Here is a 23,635-nt window from a genome sequence, read left to right as displayed (position 1 = left end):
AAAAACGGCCAGAAAGGCAGACCCCCGAGCTGGAGGGGACATTTGTGCTAAAGAAGTGAGCCCCACATCCTGCCCTAGTTCCCTCCACAACATGTAGGGCTTGGCCGTCCAGACCCAAGCATGCTCCCTGAAGTCCCTGCTCACACAGCCACCCCGGACCATGGCTTTGATCCTCCAAGGGGTTAGGATGGCATGGAAGGGCAGGGCAGAAACGCCACAGGGCCAGCGCTTCAGAACCTAAGGTGAAAGAATCGGAACTGTGGCAGACAGGCAGACTGTGACCTCTCACATGGTGACTTCTCTTCCCCCCAGGCTCTCCCCATTAATGCTCAGTGACAGGCCATCAGAAGTTAGCAGTGAGCATTCCTCAAACTAGCCTGGCAAGAGCCTGATCTCCAGTCATGCAGATCAACTCAGGATTTATCTTCTCCTTCCCTTGGGAGCTATTCTCAACACAGCCCTCTCTGCCTGTATCCAGCCCCCTGAGCTGTGGGGCCCACTGCGAAAGCGGAGCTCCACCCCAGCCACGCAGGGTGAGGAAGGACAGCAGAGACACATGCAGCCCAGCTCTGCAAAGCTGTAGGGCTTGTACCACGAAAGAGCTCAACAGATCCTCTCACCCTGGGCTCGCCGTGCCTCTTCCAGCCCAACCCCCCAGCTTCACTGTAGGCTGCCAGCCGTGTGGTGTGAACTCCGGGCTCCAGCTGCAGCACCCACCCGTGTCCCGCATGCGTAGCCAGTCTGCTGTGCAAGGACGCGCACCAGCCGCAGTGCCGGGAAAGGAATGGAGATGGCTCGTCTGGCCTATGCTCCTCTGGGCGAAGAAAAAGGGGACCAGTTTCTAGTCAAAGGGAAGAAGTCGTCCCCCCTCTTCTAGCAGGAGGATCCCCATCTCCTTCACTTCGAGAAATGGAATTCAGCTATTTCACTTCCCGAATTATGCACTTGACAGTCACCCTTTCTCCCAGCCCGGGGCAGGGCTGGATAAAAAGAACAGAGCAGTGTTTTTAAGTACAGATTTGCAGTCACAGAAAGGTCTCGGATTCCTTTATCCACTAGCTGTAGAAGTACAGGGGTTATGCCCCTTGTGGGACTCCTGCCTCCATGGGGCAACACACACACACACACACCCCACACACACACACTTCAGCAGGTCTGACATTCCATCTAGCAAAGATGGGGTGACACCTGCTAGCCAGGAGAGCAACTTGGCTTTAAAGCAGCCGGTTCCTGTCCCAAGTTTCACGTGCTTCAACCTTTCCTCACACACAGGTTACTTACCGGCTGCACCATGACGTTGTTTTTGCCGTAGAGTAGTGTGGCTCTGGAATTCTGATGCAAAGACTCCACGTAGTCTCTGGCAGACAGTGACGGCCGGTCGTCCATGCTGCCACTCGAATGCCTTTTCTGAATCTAGAAGGGACCACACAGGACAGCTCTGTGAGCTGATTTCACCTCTGCCTGTCCCAGGAGAGCCCAGCATGCAGACGGGCTTCAGGCCCACCACAGCAAGAAGGATCACTCTTTTCTTTTTCCTTTTTGCCCTCTAGGTCACCAGTTTGACACAAGCCAAGGTCAGCCCTGAACCCATGGAAGGCCCAGGGCTGCAATTCATTTGCATTAAATGCAGCAGACTGCAGCTGCCTTCATTTTTAATTTGGAATTGCCACCCACAGAGATCCCGCAATGCAGTGCTCCGTCTTGCTCCAAGCAGCCAGTAGCCTCCACAGGTTGAGTTTTGGATCCTGTTGGAAGGATCCTGTTGTTGCAATGATTAATTTACACTTCTCCAGCCTCTTTCATTTGCGGATCTCAGTGCACTTTGCAAGCAGACTAAAGAAGCTTCAATACCACCCAAGTCTCTCCCCGCTCACCACAACGGGAGCCAAGTGAGACGCAATCCACCCCAGCTGTCCTCCAACACTCACACAGAGGGCAGGGCGCTTAGTGGGAGAGTCGTGGCGACAGTGTGAGCTGTGAATGCGATGCCTCTGAACGAGTTCGTCAGCAGAGGGGTCAGTCCAGAAGTGATCTGCCGTCTTCATCTTGGTGTACTCCAGCGCACAAGGCCCCACTGCACAGGGGTGAGATTTAAAGACCAAGCAAAGGGCAGAATTATAGGGCAACATTTTCCCTCTTGGGTCCTCACAGCAAACGCGTCAACTCTGACATTTTGGGAACAGAGAAGGTGCAACCCAGGAACCCTAACGTGACTCCAAGAGAGAGCGCCCAATTCCTAGCCTGCTCCAGGGGCCATGCAGCGGTGCGCTGGCCATTGCTCAGGCTGAGTTATAAGGTGACCCACCAGCTGTACATGATACTATCTCATATAACGTGTGGAACCCCAAGAATAAATCAGCAGTTCTGAGCACGTGACGCCGTGCTTAGTTTACAGCATCCCTTCCAAGTCTCCATTTGAAAATGGCACTTGGAAGATACATTAATGGTCAGCGTTTCAAGAGCGAAGAGAACCAATGGCAGCAGCTATTCAGCCCACTCCGTCGGCGGCCACCCAGCAATCATTTCGAGTTTGGCAAGAGTTCCTTTTCAATGTACTCACACACTTCCATCTGCCCACCTCAGCGGCGGGAAGTCTGTTGCATTCTCATGGAAAAATGGTATTGCAAGGATGCAAGGGGGGTGGAGGGGGGGGGGGTGTCTGCCTGCAACGTCAGCTCTGAGTGGAGGTTAAAAGATAAAGTTACCCAATAAGGAAGCAAGAATTGGTCCATCTACAGGATCCATCAGGAGAGCTTCTTTCTCATAGTATTTACTAGAAGCAAAGAAAAAACAAGATGTGGCTGGCATACGTGCTAATGACAGACCGGGCTGTTTTAGCCATAAATTGCCCTGTATTTTCTGCTCCTCTGTGTGCTCCCTGCATCTTTCTGCGTCCGCTTTCGCTGATGAGAAAGGGCAGCAGGTCGTTGCAGGCAGTCTTCCCCCTCCAGAGTTAGGCAGGCTTCCTCCAGCCTCCATCTCCATCTGACACCATCCGTACCCACCCCCCTGCCTGGCCCAAACTAAAACATCAGGAGCCCCAATGCTCAGGAACACCGCCAAGGGTCTCCAGCGTGGGTGATGCCCGGGCAGAGCCTGGCACCTGACATTCTCTCACTGACAGCAGAAGGACTTCAAGACTAAGGGAACCCTCCGGGCCCCCTCTATTTCAGCAAGCTTGTGGGGGAAGGGTCACTGAGTCACAACCCTTGACTACCGCCATTAAGAACAGGGTCTGAATTTCAGATCCTGGGCCATGGCTGAGCTGAGAGAGAGAAACAAAATTGCATCTGCTTCTGTGGTGCTTCTGATCAGCGAGGAGCAGGAAAACTAAGCCAGCAATACTGCCAGCCCAGCCTAGGGGACGTTGGCTTTACGGCGGGCACTGCTGGGGAGCAGCTAAAAGGAAATAGCTGGCCCACGCCAGCACTCACCTGCTGTTTTCTACCAGGTAATGCACGATTTTATCCAGGACCTTTTCAAAGAGGGCTGTGCGGATCCAGAGGTGCTTGATGGCCTGGGGAGACAGGTTCGGCAGCTTCTGCACTTTGCGCGCGTTCTCCTGGACGCCTTGTACCTGGTTTCGTCTTCAGAGACACAAGGCAGAATACAGCATTGCAGGCTTCCTTTCCAAACCAGAGCAGCAAGCTGAGCAATGGGGCAATGAGCTCCCTGCTCTACAACCAGTGCAGGGCTGGTCCACGAGCCCCGCCCTGACCCGATGTGCAGATACGGTGTTGGCTGCCTGGTGGGGAAAGCCCACCTGTGCTAGGGACCATCATTTGGTGACAGATCCCTTCAGCTGGTCCTTGTGCTCTTCTCGCTCCTCCTTTCCAGGGAGGCCTGTGTCAGAGTTTTTAGAAGTGACCTTGTTAAATTAAATGACCAGTTATAAAGAAACAGTACTGAGAGACCATCCAAATGCACCCCAAGAACAGCTGCTGACTTAGGCCCTGATTCAAAAAGCACTGAATAGGCTTGGAAGGTTTCGATTTTTATCGGTACATATGGGTAAATGTCAATTTCACTGTACACACTGTTAAGGAAAAGTTAGCACATGTGACTCCATTTTGGTTTGGGGCCCACCATTGTCTAAAAGCAAGCACATCATGCACCAGGAGGCGTGTTCCTTAGATACTGCATTCCTGTGAAAATCCTCCTCCTTGTCTCCAGCCTGCCTTGACTCCCAGTATCTGTTTTTTTTCGTCAGTCCCTAACTCCCTATCTCCTGGCCTTTGATGTGAGGCCTCCCATCCTGATAATAAAAGTTACTGATGCACGGCTTTAGGACCATGCTGTGTAATTAACATACTGGTTTAGCATGAGGAATGCACCAAGCAGGGATAGGTGGTAAATAAGAAAAGGGTTTGTTTATTGGCTAAGGTTTCCGATGCACGAGGGCAACATGCTTTGCTAAAAAGTATATAACCTTTGTATAATCTGTATTCGGGGTTCCCTCCTGACTAGCAGGGGGGCACCATGCTCAAGCGTAATAAACTTAGTGTTTTTTGGGAACTCTGCAGTTGTGGACTTTGTTTATGTGCCTCAGCCTAGATTCGAACTGTGCGTGTCCTACCAGGTGTAATTCGCAGCATTTGTGTGCGTGTCCTACCAGGTGTAATTCGTAGCAGTTGTGTGCGTGTCCTACCAGGTGTAATTCATAACAACACAAACCAATGAAAAACTATTTCCATCAATCATCATCAAAATGTACAGAGATGCAAAGAAAGAAAAATGCTGTTTGAGAACTTATTAGAGTTTGATTTAAGAACATAAGTACAGCCATACCAGGTCAGACCAATGGTCCATCTAGCCCAGAATTCTGTCTTCTGACTGTGGCTATTTACTTTGCATATTTTGACATGTGATGTTGACAATTAGTGTTTCAATGGTTATAAAGCTTTAACTTTATGAATCTTAATGTGTATGGTCATTAAATGATTATTGTCTATCCCTCCCATAAATTCCCACAACCATGAAAATGTAAATCAACAAGAATAGAAAAATGCTTTAAAATAAACAGATATTGTCCACTGAAATAATAAAATAAATAAAAATCAAACTCTGCCAAGTCTACATGTAAGCAAGCCATTAAATCCCACGGAAGTCAAGCACCCACATGACACAGGTCTCCAAGTTCCATTTTCAAAGGCGACTCAGACACTTCAGGGCCTACGTCTCCTTGAGAGGCTCTGGGATTTGGGCCTAAGTGCTTTGAACACATTTGTAAATCCTTCATGATCAGCTTCTGGGGAACGTTTCTGGATTTGGTCACCACCGAGACTCTAGAAAGCAGACGGCCTCTTTACAGCCCAGGCACTGTACCTCCAACCTGGTCCCCAGCTCCTCCACTAGAGCCAGGATTCTCAAACGCGGGTGCCTACCGTTAGGCATCTGACTCAGTGACCTGACTGTCAGAGGTGTCACGCGGCTCCAACCCCCACTGACCTCAGCACCTCTGAAAACCGGGCTCTTGTAAAGATGCCAAACCAGAAATTTTGGTGCCTAACTTTGGGCCCCCAGGTTTGAACATTGTGGCCCAAGTCTCCACCCAGCACGGGTGCAACCAGGCAGCCCACAAGGCACTGCGGCAAAGGCAAAAGCCTTACGTGTTCTCGATGAGCTGCTCCAGATCTTGGACCTTTCTAGAAAGATCTTCTGCCAGAGGGAAGCTCTTGCCCACCTTCATGAACAGGGCTGCAATCTTGTTACTGCGCAAGAACCCAGCTGCTCTCCGCTTCAGGCTGTGCAGGACGCAGGCTTCCACGGCCGCTGCAACAAAGCCAGAGGGTTACCCAGCCCATCGAAAGCCCCACAAAAGCCAGAGGGTTACCCAGCTCATCGAAAGCCGCACCAACAGCCTCCCCAGGAAACTAACTGGCCCGTAACTCATTGCCTCGGATGTTTCCTGCAACATCCATGGTCTCGCCCTACAAGCGGAAACCTGCCCTGAAAATGAATCCGACTCTCACATTGTGTCCCCTGCCTAAACAAAGGAAAGATCCAAAGACATGCAACTCTGGCCCAGTGGCAGGGACAATCTGGCAGCTATGCCTGCAAACACACCCATTTAAAGAGAACATATGGGACGTGTGATGAAGTGAGAAAGTGCAGACTTCCTGCCTCAGTGCCAGGAGACAGATTAGACGGACTTCTCGAGGTCCCTGCAGCCCTGCGTTTCTATGAGTGTAAGACTTAAGATAACACAGACACCATCCATAGGCAAGAAAGCAACAGGGAGAGGGAACCACACTGAAATGGAAAACTAGCCGCTGGGATTTTGACTCCTGGGAGCATCTCAGAAACGTTCCTTCATGAAAATGTCTTTACCCTTTATTCCTGCAGCCCTTTGCTCTTGAATGCTAGAGCCATCTTTGCTCACTGAGAAAACAAGTTATTGCTGGCATGCCTGGGGCCACATTCTGCTCTCTATGGTACTCATGGCAACCTCGCTGATTTCAGTGGAGTTCTCAAGTGAGAAGAGTTGGGCTTGTGGAATGGAAGCCGTGGCAAAGCCAGGACAGGCAGAAATGCCTATAATTTGAAATCAGGTACATTAAGATTCATGAGACTCAATCGTGTCGATTTGTTAAGACACACAGAAAATAAGTGCCTGCCCCCTGTATTGCCCCAGTGATGTGTCTGGCTACACCTCCCTACCTGAATACATTCCAGAGTGCTCTGAGTGAATGCTTTGATTATAGGTAAGGCTGCATGTCTGTCATGGAGGTCATGGATTCTGTGACTTTCTGTGACCTCCGTGACTTCTGAAGTGGCTGGTGCGGCGCTATGAGCTGGGGAGGGGGTTGGGGTACGGGATGGCGCATACCTCGGGGAGGGGAGGGCTCCATGGCTCCCGCTGGCATGTCCCTGCAGCTCCTAGGCCAACGGGCCAGGGAGCTCCATGCACCTCCCCGCAGCTCCCATTGGCTGCAGTTCCCAGCCAATGGGCATTGCGAAGCCAGAGCTTGTGATGGGAGCAACGCATGGAGCCCCCCGGCTGCCCCTCCCGCTAGGAGCTGCGGGGATATGCTGGTCGGAGCCTGCCAGCACCGCCAACACTCCCCCCGGCCCAGCACCAGAAGGGGTCCCGGATGGCGCGCTGTTGCCTGGCCCTCCCTCCCCCACCAGCAGGGCCCCCCCGCCGTGAGCACCCGCTGCCCCCCGACCCAAGTTTTAGGGTACAGTAAGAGTCATGGACCGTGAATTTTTGTTTACTGCCCAAGTCCTGTGCATGACTTTTACTAAAAATAACCATGACTAAAACATAGCCTTAATTATAGGCCAACAGGTGTGGAGAACTGGGAAATTTCTGACAAACTTTTATGAAAAATAGGGGTGACTTGGCTTCCCCTCTCACCTTGTATGGTTACCCCTTGGGAGGGAGGGAGGGAGGTCACTTTTTCTTGAAACAAGACTAGCAATGCAGCAGCTGAGGGGAAGTCAACTGAAGCATCAACCGACTACTAGAAACTGAATCATGGGGGGTGGGGGGAGGGGGAATAATACAGCCCCCTGGACAGTGACAAGGCTGCAGAAGTACCAGCCCTTGGGGGGCACTGGCTGCTTTTGACGGGGTTCCAGTGGGGAGCAGACACACAACGGGGAAGAGTAGGAAGCGGCAGCCTCACGGCGGGGAGCTCTCTCTCACGGGATCCAGGAACTGACGTGACACTGGCCAGAGGTGTGAAGGACTCTGGAACCTGCCAGTGTGTTCAGGAGGAAGACGGATCACCCCTGGTAAGACAGGCATTCATACAAGCTGTGTATGGTTTCCAAGGTAGGCTTTTGTTCTAAACAAACCCCTCGCTTTCTGAAGGCTGGCGGGTCACCGGCACGCCCTGGCAGCACCCCGGAGAGAGAACAGGATGCCAGGTCCTGAACTAAGCTCGGGCTTGCTAAGGTGATCAGGGAGTGGCAGGAGGAAATTGCATTTTAAATCCCTGGTCTGGCGGGAAAGGAACAGGTGCCCCCCCTGAGAAAGGTGGCGGCTAGAGTGGGGTGCCCCTAGGAGGTCACGAAGTGGTCACCGGTGCAGTTACTTCAAGCACTGCGACAGAGTCAACAGATGAAAAGTGCAGCCAACCCACTGGACAATACGCAAGCCCTTTCAGTGGCCCTGGCCCTGGCCGCATTGCTAGCAACAGGCTGGGTTCCCCGCCAGCAGACAGCACGTTTCTGTATGTTCAACAGGGGTTTTGCTTCCAGCTCTCCAGTTACCCAGGTCACCATTACCTATAAACGTGCTGGCCTGTACATAGACGCAGATGTTTATACAGTAAAACATTTGTGGCTCTCATCTTTTATGTGAGAGTTTCTCACATGAAACAACACAAGGATTTACACCAGTTTGGATTTACACCATGTATTAAAAGTGGACAGCAGTGCACTGGAATGAGCTGGCTAGTGTCTGTCCCTGCTGCCCTCCACTGGACAGAATCAGAACTGCTTAGCTGCGTGTCATGGGCACCGCGGGGCCTACAGCTAACCGGGGACTCGCCTCTGGCCCCAGTGGTGTTTCTGGAGCAGGAGAGCCAGAGTTCCATCCCTGCTCCCGCTGTGACCTTCTCAGTGGCCAGCTCTCGCGGACAATTTGTGAAGTCCTCGGCGCCTATAGGTGTGTTACAATACGAGCAAGGGAAACTGAAGGATTTGCCCAGTAATACAACAAATTGGGCAGTTTTCTAAATACAAATCACAATTCTTGGAGCTAAGTTTGTTCCTACAGTTTGCAGGTAAGAGAGACTCTAAATACATAGACCCCAGTAAGGCCAGCTTGGGTTATTAATTCAATTGGAATGAAGTGACCTTCTCCCCAGCTTTAGTGACTCACTTTACCAAGGCAACTAGTGACTTGTATTGCAGCAGCTGGTGCACAGCCCGACCCTCTCCAGGCCAGCGCCATGTAACACGCGAGTGTCCAGGTTTTCTGGAAGGGGATGTTACACACCCAGTAAAGCCCCCAGAGAGAGCCAAGGAGAATCTGGTATCTGCCGGTTCCTGCAGCATCCCAAGTGACAGAGGTCACCCCCATGAAGTGGTGCACAGCCCTCACGCTGACCCCTGGCAAAGGGGCAAATTAGGCCACAGCAACTCCTCAGAGAACAATGCACCCTAACACTGATGACACTGGCAATTTGCCTGTTTGAGCCTCTGGGGATGGGGGAATCAGGATAGATGGCTGGTGTCAAACAAAAAAAAACTTACTCAGGAGGCTGATCAAACTGCTGGAAAATTACACAACGCACCCATGCTCTAAGCTAGCGATCTGGGTGTGGGTAAGACAAGCTTTCTGGCAAACAAACACCGTTCCTTCTCTCCAGAAGGACCCTCGACAGAGCCAGCCGCACTAGGGATGTTCTGCACCACCTAAGCAGAGGCACTGTGTGCTTCCTGTGTTTGTAAAAGTGTTTTTTTGAATGGCTGTGCAAGTCTACAGAGACACTCCCCGGTGTTTCATGCAGACCTGTCATCGTCAGCTCCCATGTGGCTCCCAGGGCCATGAAAGGAGGTGTCACGTTATCGCAGCATTGCTTAGCACTACATCTGGGCTCACCACACGGAGTAAGCAGGGAGTTCTCAGCTGTGCGGGTGTGTGACGTACTATCAGCCCTGATCTGGCTGAAGAGATAAAAGCATCAGATGGGTGACCGGCCGAGGCCCGTTCGCTCGAGAGATCCATTCAGAGCAGCTAGCTGGATTTCTGATATTTCAGTAATGCACCATATGAATACACCCCAAGTGCAGACGCTGCAGACAACACAAACCTTGCTGGGAGGGACCCCCTGGCTGAGAGTTCGACCACACCAAAACACCCGCTGCTGGCCTGCATCAGCAGACTCAGGCTCATGGGGCTCAGACTGCGGGGCTAGAAAACTGCAGTGTAGCCATTTGGGCTCGGCTGGAGCCCAGGCTCTGGGACCCTCCTCCTCACGAGTCCCAGAGCCCAGGCTCCAGATCGAGCAGGAATGTCTACACTGCAATTTTATAGCCCTGCAGCCCAAGCCAGCTGCTCCGGGTGTTTTACGGCAGCGTAGACATACCCTAAGTACAAGCTGCAGTTTGACTGCAGGGTAATTAACTTCAAAATAAGACCGGCTTGTGTTATTGGCTTCAGGATCTAAAAGATCTACAGGGCTGTAAGACCCTGCAAGTTTCCCTGGAGTTCATCTGCAGATTGCTGAGCGGCTCACTACATACAGGACAGTTACACAGAGTTGGCCCTGCAATGCCATGTCCACCGCCACATTGTCTTCGTTGTTATAGTCCTGTTTCATTTTCCTGTGCCCAGCTGGCACTTCACACAACGTGCTCCGAAGACAATGACTGGAACTGCAGGGAGGCCATCTCCGATCATCATAACAGCCCCTTGGAAACTCAGGGCAAACCCCCAACCCAGCTGAAACCAAGGGGGCAAGCTAGCCCTTGTGGACGCATGCGTCTCTGCAGGATGAAACTGCCCCTCACAAAGAGTGGATCTCGCCCCACTCCCTTCGTTACTCCACCAATGGGGACAGAAATTTGACTCCGAGACCAGCAGCACCCAGTCCCCCACCATCTGGTGCTCCTCGCACGCCATCGAGGGCTCCCAGCATTCGCCAGCACTTCATTCACTTATTCTCTCCTTGATCTCTGAAGCAGAGTAGCTTCCATTTCAAATGCCAGCCCGGCCGTGCTCCACCGCTCCCCACGAGCAGCTGGGCATGCAAAGTGCTGCAGAGAGCAAATTACCAACATCCGCTCTCTAGTGCTTCCAGCTCTGGCAAGTCACTCATCGGCCAATCAGTCACGCTGCCAGTCAGCTCCTTAGCAAGGCCCAGCTGGATGCCTGATGTCAAGGGCTCATGGGAACAGGCACCGATCAGACTTGGGGAAATGGTGCGGCCGCTTGGCCGGAACAGAGCAGTGGACGCTCTTGCACCAAGGAGAATTACAGACAAACCTGGCAGGCGTGCCACTGGGAAGGCAGCCGGGCGTGATTTCCACCTCCTCATAGTACAGGGGTGCTTTTATATAGAAGAGATCTGTCGGGGTGGGGAGAGGTCTGTGTACGTGTAAACAGTTTGTTAATAGGTAACATGTCAATAGATGGAGCTCACGGACACGCCAGCAGTGTACCTGGGTCCTGTGGGACAGTAAGCACACATCCACTCCTCCTCTCTAGGGAGCCTTCTCATGCCTGGACGCAGCAGTCAAGGGACTGTCTCAGGTGCCCTGTCCTATGTTCTCCCTCGGACCTGCAACAGCCTCTCTCTCCTCCCAATTTCTCCCTTGGCTGTTCTGTGGCTTGGCTCCCTGGCCAAGTCACAGAGAAGTCTGAACCCCTTCCGGGGGAGCACAACCCAGGCCAAACACATCTTCAAATGAATGCAGCTTCTGCCCCACTCGGGCTTTACCACAGCTCCTTCGTTGGCCCTACCTCAGGGCTTCCCTCCAGGGGCCTATCCTGCCCCTGTAGTGTGCTTCCCAGGTTGTATCCTGCCTGTTAAACTACAGCCCAGGGCTTGTCTCTGCCAGAGAGACCGATCTTCCCAACAGCCTCCCCAACTGAGTTCCCTCAGTCTATTTATAAGGCCTAGCTCCGCCTTCTCTGGCCAGGAGACAATTAACACCCGCCAAGGGCCAGGCAGGAGTAATTGTGTTTCTGTCCCTTGCCCTGCCCCATCATAGGGACCGATAACATGCTTTGTATTGGCGCACTGCAAATAGTTTCCTGCGCACAGCACTTACACCTCTAGCCTGTGTTGAACCCTTCTGGAGCAGCCCACCCCCATCTTGCACAACAAGGATGCAAAGCTTTGGGGTTGCTGAGGACCCTTCCCCTCATGGCTGTTCCAGTGGCCGTGATGACCAGCCCCCACATCCCCCTCAAACGAAACGCTCTCTGGCATCACCAGTTGGCTGAGAACATGGTCAAAACAGGAGCCATTTGATCCCCACAGCTATCGCTGTGTCCTCATCACTGAAACGGGCTCCTTTTCCCATTGACAAGGAACAGGCCTCACTGAAGACAGGGATTTTAAAAAACGAAACATCTTCCCGCTGTTTTAATATCCGTGCTGCCGACGCTCATAATTTCATTGCAAACCCTGTGGTATTTGCTGTTTTTCATGAAGCCCCAGCTCCTGGAATCACAAAACGGTGTGAGAATCTCTGCTTTCATTGGGGGGGGGGGGAAAGGTTTTACCCTTATGGGTATGAAGGAAAGCTTGAAAAGGTGACCTGAGTGCACTCGAAAGGTTCAAAAACCAGAACTAAAACAAAACATTTCTGAAAAGCCTTGTGATGTTTTGGGCCTGGTTCATGATTTTTGAATGCTTGGGACTGTATTACTGTTGCTGTTACTGTATTAATCGAAACAAGCGGCAAAGAGTCCTGTGGCACCTTATAGACTAACAGACGTACTGGAGCATGAGCTTTCGTGGGTGAATACCCACTTCGTCGGATGCATGTATTAATCTAAACAGCTTAAAATAACTCTCCTTACATATCTCTCTCTCTCTCTCTCACACACACACACACTTTAAATGAAGTTTCGCAATAAGATAAGTACATGCAAAGGTATATTATAAACTACAATCTCCATCCACCCCCAGAATATAATCCGCAACAAAACACACATACAATATTCACATTTTGCCCATAAATGCTCAAACATCGGGCTAGTTTTTATTCCTAGTGAAATGTTACAACGGAGTTACACCAGGTGGGAATCTGGCCTGGGATGTTTACATTTACTCTGGACAGCTGAGCAATTTTAATGTATTCAGACTAAACGTGGAATCTGACCACAAGAACTATTTACACACAGGACAGCCATTAGGAACTAAATAAACCCTAGTAGCATTGAGGACTCATTTTAACTTTTGAAGGGAGCGTGGGACTTGACAGGTGTCAATGTAGATTTATCTTCCCCAAACCTCGCAGCTCCATAATTGGGAAACCTGATCTGCTGGGATCAGCTGCCCTTTTCTGTCCCCCAGAGGCTTCATTCACGGGGATTTAAGTAAGAGAAGGAATGGGAGGGCTCAGATCACAAGGGCCAAGTTTGAGAGCCCTGCGGAGGAAAAAAGGGCAGTGCCCCAGGAAAGGCATTTTGCGGATTATGAAAACGGCCTTCTTTATAAAGCCGCCTCCTACCACAGCACTCAGGGAACCGCACAGAACTGAAACTGAAATGTCAGCAACAGATGGATGATAGGCTGTGAACACCCAGAGCCATTGGCAAACCTGGTGGCCTCATTAAGGTAGCCAATGAGCCCTTCTCCTTGCCTGGATGCCTCAGCTCTGTGGCGCAGAATGCTATAAATAGTCCCTGGCCGTGAAGCTTTGCACTGTACAGAAAGCAGCGAGTGAGTCACACCTGGAAGTTCTGCTCTTTCCAAGTCCCTCTCTGCTAACAGCGTGTTCAGGTACTTAGGACTGGAACATGCACCCACCTGCCTTTGCATCCCGGAGAGTGGGAGAAGGGGAACGAACAGACCCCAGTTGCTTTCATAAGCTAGAGACGGAGGTTGGGCCGTTGCCTCTCTTTTTTGTTTTTGTTTCTATAGATAGCAAAATCTGTCGGAAAAATCTCCATTCAATGGTGACAGCCACAATGCAGGAACCTGAGCGTTGTATGTGCTTAGCAGGACCATGATGATGCCCAAAGGAACATGACAATAAGCAGCTTATGTAAGATACACTCTGCCCCCACCGCTCTGCCACAGTCCCCTACTTTTCTAGCCCTGGGCCTCCACACAGCTCTGCATTTCAACTTCGCCTCCCGCATCCTCTATTATTCTACTCCTAGCATCCCGCAAAATCGGGGCCCGTGGACCGCAGCCCTGACGCACAGCACCGCCTTTCCTGGGCTCCCTGCACACAGCTCCGCCAATGCACCTTGGTAATGACCTCCTGCATCTCCTGCCCTGATGCTGTTCCAGCCACACATCCTTGTCCCAACAGCTTTGGCTAAGGACCTCAACCCTGACCCAGTGGTGTCAAATTCCACATCTCCTTCATGGGAGAAAGGCTATTAGAAGCGGCTACACAGCGGATAGCCTTGAAGCTCCCTTGTGGCGCTTTGCTTTCCTGGCAAGATTAGGCTGCACTGGAGCTGGTCTTCAGAGAGAACCTTGTCTTCTCAGACACTATGCGTTTGATTTCCATGGGTGCCGAACTACCTCAGAGTCCACTAACGCTGACTGGAGCCAAGGGCGTTCTGCTCAGCACTTCTGAACCTCTGGCCCAGTTTCCCTGGAGCGAGTGCTCTCACTGGTTTGTAATCATGCCAGTGTTCAGAAGAATGCACAGTTTCTCTGAGTTACGGTGTGTTGAAGAGCTACCATTGGGCCCTGTATCAGACATTCTCCAGTGGGGAATCCAAGAATCGAGCCAAGGAGCAGGCCAATTCAGTTCAAGAGACTAATTCCCAGAGAATTCCCATGTTTCAATGATTTTTGTCCTTATAACCCAAGTAGTTTCCTTAGGCCCCAGATACCAGAACAACCTTCCTATCTGCAAGAACCCACCTGAGCAGCAGCCTAGGACACTGAATGTCATTCCAATCTGGCGGTGCCTTTCACGGCTCCCCTCTCTGCAGATGATAAACCTTCCTCCTGCAGGGACTGTTGGGCCTGGGACAGGGACTGCAGGGCAGGCTGGCTGTCAGGTCAGAAGAAGAGGGACAGAAAACAGTTTTGAAACATGGATGAAGCTGATTTGCTGCTTTCTTAGCACTTGAGAATAGAATCATCAAACTGGAAGGGATCTTGAGAGGTTGTCTAGTCCGGTCCCCTGTACCAAGGCAGGACGAAGCATTATCTAGACCAGTGGTCACCAACCGGTCAATCGCGATCTCTGGCAGCGCAGCGGGGCTGCTGCTAAGACAGGCTCCCTGCCTACCCCCAGCCCCATGCTGCTCCCCTGTGGCCCCTGGGGGAGGGCAGGCGGCACATGGCTCTGCGCACTGCCCCATTCTGCAAGCACCAAACCAAATAGGTTGGTTCCCTGTTGGGTGGCCTCCTCTGGATCCCTGTTTCTGCCCTATGACTCTCACCTAACCTATGCTCTCGTTCTTTGTCCTCTGTAATTAATTGATTTTGTGGCTGATGGGCTCCTCCCCTCATTTGAGGGAATGGACCTTTCAGTGCGCTGGCAGGCCTCTCCCAAGGACTCGGAAATAGGCCAGCAATTTTCATCATCAGCAACAAACTCAGTTCTGTCCCAGTCCAAACCGGCCACTGCTGAAAAAAAGCTCCCACTGACTGCAAGCCCCAGAATGTTTAGAGGCCTGTTTCTGTGGCGCATTTGTGGTCACCCACAATCCCACTGAATTCTCAAGGTTTCGTCAGTCGAAAGGTAAGGGTGGAACAGGTGAATGGCCTACGATGTTTTGATGATATGTTCATCGGCAAGCTGTGAGAGAGATAAATACAGAGCTTGCAGCCCAGGCCAAAGGAGCCTGAGACATGGGCTGAGCGACTGGTTTACTGATCAGACCCCATGGCTAGAGGTTGCTGCTACATGGTGCTGGCTTCTTTGCACTAGGCCCAGCGGAGCAGGTAGCCTGCTCTCCCCAGCTTGTGTTGCCATAGACACCGCACCGGGAGTCCTGCAGCAGAGAGCGAATCAGCCATGCAGGAGAAGAGCAGCATGAGTAGGCTGAGAATGCAGTTTCTTCAGGGTGGGTTAAGATGCCTTTTTAGTGGCTCGCTCTTCAAGAGAGGCATGCTGCGCGGAACAGGGACGGGGCAGCAGGGAGAAGGCAGTCACAGACTCCCCAAGGCACCGCTGTGTGCAGTTATAGTCAGAAGGGAAAACCCTGCTTCCCACAAAGAGCTGCGCTGCCTTTGGGTCTTTACCAAGGAATCCGAAACAGGAGAGCACCATTCTTTAGGACAGAACATCCTGCTCTTGCACAGCGCGCCCAGTGGGCCAGTGTAGAGATGGGGCAATCCCCACCCCTCCGTGCCCAGCGATGAGATACATCCACATTACCAAACCAGGCAGAGCCAGACAGTCAGCGAGCACCAGCTTTGTGCAGTGGGGTTTGGCCCCGAGAACTGCCCTGCAGGATTTCCAGAGGGCTGTTCATGCTGTCACTGTCACATGGCCCTGGGGCCTCCTGGCAGCTGCAGGATGCTGCTACAACGCTGATACAAACAGGTGCCGATGCTGCGGGGGGGCCCGTTTTCAGAATAATAATAATTCTGCTTTTAAATAAAGAAATGCCTCTAAAGAGGCGATTCCACATTCCCAGCAGATAGACAGAGGAAGGAAAATGGGAGGAAAATCCGATGTCCTGATTTTTATAGGGACAATCCCGATATTCAGGGCTTTGTCTTGTACAGACCCGTTACCCCTCACGCCCTGTCCCAGTTTTTCCCCGTTTGCTATCTGGTCACCCCATCCAGTCATAAGAGAAAAAAATATTAAACAGAGATAAATCATGGGACGAGCCATCAGAAAAACACCCGGTTTTGCCTCTTACACCCCTGAAGCTCATTTCTGATTAGCAGCAGCGAAGCTGCTAGAATCACCACCACCATCCCCCTTGTCTCCCAAAGAAGAGACGTTGCGGCAAGCGTACTGACCTATCAGCAGAGTAATTTGGTTTGAGGCAATCGCCAAGGAACCTCTCCAGCCCAGAAGTGCTAGCAAAGAGGGAGTGAGGCCTGCTCCGCTGAGTGAGCTTCCCAGCCACTGGCTACTGCAAGGGGCTATTAGTTCTGTCTGACCTGCACCCTGCTCATTAGTGGATGTCTGCAGCCTGATTATTTTATCTCCCAAGCTGCGTTTTGCCTGGTCGGCTTTGCACCATGCAGCTAGAATACAGACAGGCCTGCAGTCATCCAAGGGGAAGGTTCATGCACCAAAAACAAGGCAGCTTACTTCCACTGCTGTACTGGTGTGTGCAGCGCACACGCAAAAAAATCCCTATTGGTAAGGATGCTCCTAAAATCCCTTTGTTCCACAATTCCTGCTGCAAACTCACCTCCAGGCCCACGTCTCACACCCAAGCCAAGCAAAATCTTTAGGGCACTTTTTCATGCTTTGCCTGGCTGTTCTTTTAACTGGCTGATTCCAGTATATGTTTTCCAAATGTCAAAATTGTCACTACACCTGGAAAAAGCCAGGTATTAATAGGCTGAGTACTGAAACTTGTCAAAGACCAGATGCCGAAAACAACCAGCAGAGGAGGCTGGAGGCAGGTCTCCCATACGATCTCACTGACACGATTTAAAAGGATTTAAAACCTTCACCATACATGCTCCCTGTTCCCACATTCCCACCCCCACACATACCATTTATAAACAGTAAGCAGATGCTTGCCCCAAGCTCTGGCTCTCACTTACATACATTAATAGTTCATAACAGTAAAATATTCAAATATCAGATAATGGGGCCTCTGTTCTATCCACTTATAAATGAATAAAAGACACTAAGTACTCCAGGGCCTCGTCCGCCTGTCTTTTTTGTTTCTGTTTATAACATGACATCCGTGTCCTCCCCTCTTCTGATGCCTCCAATCCGTTTCACAGTCCCGGGGGTAATTTTGTTGACAAAAGGATTCATTTCCTGGGCCTGACACTCACTGGTCATAGCACAAGGTGCCATAGAAGAACTGAGCTAAGATGGGAAGTTCTCAGGCCAGCACAATGCTGAGATGCAGCAACAACCCCACGTGGAGACAGAGCTGGGCTGTCAACTTCTCAGAGTCAGTTTCTTTTCTGCACCCTGACCTCGGAGACTTACCACAGAATGAGATGATGTGGCTACTGTCCTCATGCACAAACTTCCTCGTCACAGCTTCCTCCATAATCTGCTTCACCTGTCGAACAAGGAGATAGTTAGGAAAAAGCCTGTATATGCAAGCAACATAACTGGGGCAGGACAAGAGAATAACAGACAGCTATACTCTGCAGCAGGTCTGACATGTTCCATCCAGCAGACGGAATCAGTGAACATCTGCTCAACATCTGCATGGGCCAAAAATCGCAAGACTCAGAGAGCACCAAGCTATTTAAGTGCTTGAGTTTATAACAAAGGATCAGTAAGGATCTCTCTCTCTGCTGTCCTTCTTCTCTGATGGCCTCTAGCAGGCCCCGTGGCCGCACCCAGGTTGCATGGTCTCATGGGAAGCCACAATCCATTGGCCTGCCAGGCTCCACACAAGCCACTTGAAAGATCGATGCTGTAACAAATGAGGCAAATGATTTTGCTTCATTTTTATTTTCTGAGAGGCCTTAGACCAGGAAAAGGGAGCAGAAAATTACATCCAGGAATTGAAGAGCATTCAGTTAAAAAGCATCAATCAGGGTTACCAAATCCAGCTTGAATACATTTATGGTATTTTTTATGCACTCCTGTTTTGTGTGTTTGACAAATTTCATGTCATGCAGCTGGCCTGAACAACCTGGAACAAGCCCATCAAGCCAGTCTTCAGTGAATCAGCTCTCGTCAAATGAGACTGGGATGGTAATTTGCATAGCAATGTAATCAGTGCTGAACCCTGAGTGACTGAGTCTATATTGCCTGTGACATATTACCAGCATTCTGTTCAGTTCACTTCATTAAAGGGAACCTGTCAAGTAGGTTGGACATTAGGGGCCGGACATTAAAAAAGGAACCCACATAATTATGAGCAGATTTTGAAGGCACAAAATGGGAGGTCAGATGTAAGAGTCAGACCTAAAATGTTACCCATGGTACAGTGCCAGGGGGGCAGATGAGTGACTGTGGCAGATCAAGGCACTGGCTTGTCTTAATGGCTCCAGAGGCTTTAAGAACTGCTGACGTTGGCAGAACTAGAAAAGAAACAGCCCATATATTTAACCAAGGTCACTGTCCTTGAAGCTTTTCCACAGCCACCTACTGCATGCAGCACTCGCTCCCTCGAGAGCTCCCTGTCTCATAAAGAGTCCACCTCCACCAAGCACCAATGTTACAAGAAAACCCCGCAGCTATCAATGTGTCTTGGAGCTAAACCAGAAGATTCTTCACGCTTGTCTCTAACACACACTGGGAGCCCTGACGTAGAGTAATAAGCCATTGTGGAAAGTGATCATAAATGTATAAAATCAAGAAATAAGGCCAACACATCAGAGCACAGTCCAAAATAGAGTGTTTTGGCAGGTCTAGCTCCTACCCCTTTCCAAAGGGAATCTGTGCACAGTGTATTTATTTTCAGCTTCCTGAGGTTGGACTTTATTGGCCATTCAAACAACGATGGAAGAGTAAACTTCAGGTAACTTTCTCTCTATGCTTCACTTTTCCTAGGATTTCCCTGGAGAAACCTCTCTGTCCTAGACCCTAGTCCAGGTTCTGCCTTGGGGGTGATGCCATGCAATAACCACAAAATTATAACTACAGCATTTAATCTTTGTGGTCCTAGATTAGATAAAACCAATTTAAAAAATCTATTGTGTCTCTAAAAAATATTTTTCCCCTTCATGGATCACTACTGAGCAAAATTAAGGTTGTTTGGGCACTTTAGCTATGCATTTCCATACATTAACATGGTTTTATTTCTCTTAAGTATAAACGTCACTCTAAATGTCATGGGTTTATAATGCTTGGCTTGGGGAGAATTACAACATTCCGGTCATGCTTTTTACCCTTCAAGTTCCTATTACACGTATGCAAACATGCGTGTGCACACAGCCCTTTCCACTATAGATTTGACAGATTGTTCAGCTCCCACTTCCCTGTAAGCACAAGAAGTGGATTTGATATAGGCTTCCAGAGGAGATGAAAATGGGGAAGGGGAGAGAAGTCCGACTCCAAATTAGGACGCATTCCTTTTTATGACAGGTTTCAGAGTAACAGCCGTGTTAGTCTGTATTCGCAAAAAGAAAAGGAGTACTTGTGGCACCTTAGAGACTAACCAATTTATTAGAGCATAAGCTTTCGTGAGCTACAGCTCACTTCCTCAGATGCATCTGAGGAAGTGAGCTGTAGCTCACGAAAGCTTATGCTCTAATAAATTGGTTAGTCTCTAAGGTGCCACAAGTACTCCTTTTCTTATTCCTTTTTATGAAATTCAAAATAATTATATGCCTTGCACCACGTCCCAGAGCAGGGAGATTGGAGTCTTGTCAGGCTTGCTAGGTGGGAGTCTTCACACCAGAGAGCTGCTTAATTTTCAGCCTCTCTGCATTCAGCCTCCACCCCAGGCCTCTACCAATTGGACTGCGACTCTGTTGGCCATTTCCAAGCAGGTTTATTTTTGTGACAACTTCCCTCCCTCCCTCCCTCCCACGCCTGCGCTCCCCAGGAGTTGGATTCCCTGTGGAGGAGGAGGTGGTTTCTATGAAATGCAGTTACTCTTATCAGGAATCTAATAGGGAAGAGATTGAAAGGAGCCTCCAAACAGATGCTGCTGCTAATGACCAGTGATGGCCAGGTGCACGCTCACACCAGCGCAGGCTCAGCAAGGGTTCCAGCCTCCTGCTGCTCATGTCTAGGGGATGAATGTTCGCAGACCCCAAGGTGACCAACCAAAACTCACAGATCTTTTCCTTTTAAACTGGAGGTGAGTAAACAGCCATTGGAGCTAAATAACCTGCCCCGACAAACAGGGCCTCAGGTTGTACAACGGTTAAGAGCCCAGTGTCAGAGCCCTGGTCTCGGAATGCAGAGTGGTTCTACTCCCACTGAGGTTCCTGATTCCCAAGTCCCTCCCCTTTCTCTGTCTCAGTTTCCCCCCCCCACCCCCCGTTAAATGATGAGAAGTCGAACACAGACTTGCTTCACAGGGGTGCTACAAGGCTTAATATTTGTCATGCGCTTTGAGACTCTTGCTTGGAAAACAACCAGGAAACACAGTATGTTATTAATGAAATAGAAAGCAACCCTGGACAAATGGGCACTGACAGCTACCCATAGCCAGGCTCATGCTATAAAGTCTTGGAGTTCACTTGCCCTGTTGGTGGTTTGCCCTCCTGGCGTATCATTTCCTTGCAGTGTTGACATAATATCACACTGAGACCTCACTTGGGAGAGGCCAAACCCTGCCAGCTGATGCAGCCAACTAGAGGAATGGCTATCACCGGGCATCTCCCAGCACCCTGGCTCCCTGGTGCACATGCCACAGCTTCACCTGGGTACCTCTAGGAAGGTCTGTCCCTGCCAAGTGAGAGGGGAGTTCCCGTATCTCTCATACAACTCAGTGCAGCTCTGGTTTATGCCCCCAGCTAGTGTCAGTGGCCACAGCAGTCAGTGAAGGTTCAGCTGGGTATCTGGCCTTTCAAGTCTGAAATTATTTCTTTTTACCAACTTCCAAGCCACCGATTTTCTCTTTCTAGTTTTTCCAAAGCATCTTGCTGTTCGCTCTTCAGTGTTATGACACGCAGCAGAATTCACTGTGTGGTGCTTATCGTGTGCATGAAATGCTCCACGTATAATGATGCTGATCTCTAGAAGGGTCTCTTAAGAAGCTTTTTTTAAATTTGTATTTAAGATTTGACCGAGCAAAGACGACATATGCAAGACACTTAATGATTACAATTGGGAAAAATTAAACTCCTTCAGAAGATTTACCCACAGTTGACCCTGCATAACTGTCAGCTTGACAGAGAGAGTTCTTTTCTGAATACAGATATTAAATAAAACCTGCAAAGCCAAATCCACCCCAGCCTCTCGAAGCAAAATGGGTCAGCTCTCAGTGCGGCTCCATCTCCTATGTGCGTGGTGACTAATAGAGGCTGTTCTTGAACCCAGGAGGAAGCAGGATCTGTGAAGCATAATTTCAGCTGTGTCCCAGATGGTTTAAATTGGCTGACACTGAGTCAGTTACTCTCAGCAGAAAATGTAACATAAATGAGAAGACAGGTTCTAGACACCTGCATCCAACTCGCTAGCAATCCAGCTAGCACTTCTCCCTTTCCAGGAGCTGTGAGGGATCACGGGCGCAAACCCAATTCCATGGGTCCTCAGGCAGCCCTAAGACCACATCCACCACCCGGCAGCGAACGTGGGCTGGTGGACCCTAGCTAACCAGAGGTACCACCCATGAAGCTCCTGATTGGAGGAGAGGTGCGGCCTCTCCGATTGGCTCAGATTTGATATATAAGCCAGAAGGAGGCATAGGAAGTTGACTATGCAACTAGGTGAATCCCTGGATGGCTGCTACATAGGACCCTGCCTCCCTGCCCTGCTCCTGGTCCCTGCCTTGTTCAACTTCCCTGCTTCTATGCCCCACCTCTAGCATCTGACTCCAATGCTGACCCTTGGCTTGACTCCTGACTCTGGCTCCCAACTCCTGCTCCAAGCAGACCTCTAAGCCTGAGCACACTGCTCTGACCACCTACGTCCTGGTCCATGGCAAGAGCCAGCGGTGGCTCTCCCACCACAACAGGAAAGGGGGTCTGGTGGTCAAGACACTGGTCCGGAAACTTGGATTCAGTTCCCAGCTCTGAGGCAAAGTTCCTGCATGACGGGGTCTCTGGGCCTCAGTTCTTCATCAGCCAGAGGAGGAGGTTCACTGTCCCTTTCTTCCACCCTTTGTCCATCTTCTCTCTCTAGATTGTTAGGGTTTCTGAGCCTGGGCCATAGGTACAGCGCCTGACACAATGGGGCCCAAGAGGAGGATGGCTGGGGCATCTAGACGCTAACAATGTTGCTGCTGTTACACCTGCAGTCCCAGTTGGTCTGAGAGGATGAGGAGACAAACCATTAGGGCCCAGATATATGAAATCAGGCCTTACGGTGTATAGCAGAGACTCAAGGCTGCAAGACAACACCCAGGACAGGAAGAAGCTTGAAATGCTGGGAGATTCGTTTCGTTAACTTACAGTGCTACACGTGTCCACACTTTCAGTTTCCTGACTCAGCACTTCTGATGTCAACAACTCACAAGAATGAGCAGCGAGAGCCCCCTGGGTCTACATGGGACTGCGCTGAATTCGAATTTGAAGTGAGCCACGCACATCGGCCTGAGGGACAGGCAAGGCACAGGGCATCCCTCTCTCCATCCAGAGATAATGAGTCACCTGGGGAACGCACGGCTGGCCTTCAGATGCTGTGGATTCTGCCCTGCTTTGAGAGCTGCTGCATTTACAGCATGTTGAGAAGTAGCTAATCTGAATGCAAATGGTCAGCCAACGTATGGGACCCTGCCACTGGCCAGGTAAACAATGTGCATACGACCAACCGTCCAGCCAGTCTCCCTTTAACCGCAGTGCAGCTACGGTGTTCACAAATGCAACAAGGGCTCTTCTCCCATTCGGCTGCGGTCACTTTCCCAACCCCCACCCCCACCCTCATCTCTGGACAAAGACTGCAAATTTCTGTCCTCGCTTTGAACCTAATTCTGCCCCCTTCCCTGACAGTGAGCAGTACCTGCCTCGGACAGCTGTCCCCTAGGAACACGGCACTGGGAACATGTCATGATGAGGAGAGCAAGGCTGTCAGGGTCCAGCTCTTTGTTTAATAAGATCTTGGATGTGGAAGTCTTGTCTGCTCTCCCCAAGTGGCCCGGCAGTAAACACAGCAAGGACGGACCAGGTGTAACCTTCATTCTGTACTTCACTTCCATTGCTTCAAGAATGTTTTGTTCAAAGCCTCGATCAAACAGATGGCCCCACAAGACCAGAATGGGGTGAGATGACTTACGAGAATGGGAAATGAGGAAAGTTAACCAAGAGGA

General features: G+C 50.5%; 1 protein-coding gene across 3 annotated transcripts in view; it reads right to left on the bottom strand.

Moving 5' to 3' along the window:
• The window catches only part of SGSM1 (small G protein signaling modulator 1), an 80,449-nt gene that overhangs the window by 35,320 nt on the left and 21,494 nt on the right, over positions 1-23,635 (bottom strand). For all 3 annotated transcript variants that reach the window (XM_073312613.1, XM_073312614.1, XM_073312615.1), the window contains exons 3-8: positions 17,743-17,818; positions 5,610-5,772; positions 3,435-3,587; positions 2,706-2,773; positions 1,929-2,074; positions 1,282-1,413 (exon numbers count right to left, since the gene is read on the bottom strand). In XM_073312613.1, the coding sequence (XP_073168714.1) occupies positions 1,282-1,413; positions 1,929-2,074; positions 2,706-2,773; positions 3,435-3,587; positions 5,610-5,772; positions 17,743-17,818 (738 nt within the window). The remainder of the gene's footprint in view (positions 1-1,281; positions 1,414-1,928; positions 2,075-2,705; positions 2,774-3,434; positions 3,588-5,609; positions 5,773-17,742; positions 17,819-23,635) is intronic.

This window comes from Lepidochelys kempii, chromosome 15, assembly GCF_965140265.1.
Source record: "Lepidochelys kempii isolate rLepKem1 chromosome 15, rLepKem1.hap2, whole genome shotgun sequence".
NCBI classification, from domain to species: Eukaryota; Metazoa; Chordata; order Testudines; family Cheloniidae; genus Lepidochelys; species Lepidochelys kempii.
Note: the sequence above shows the minus strand (reverse complement) of the source record. Positions and strands in the feature narration are given on the sequence as shown.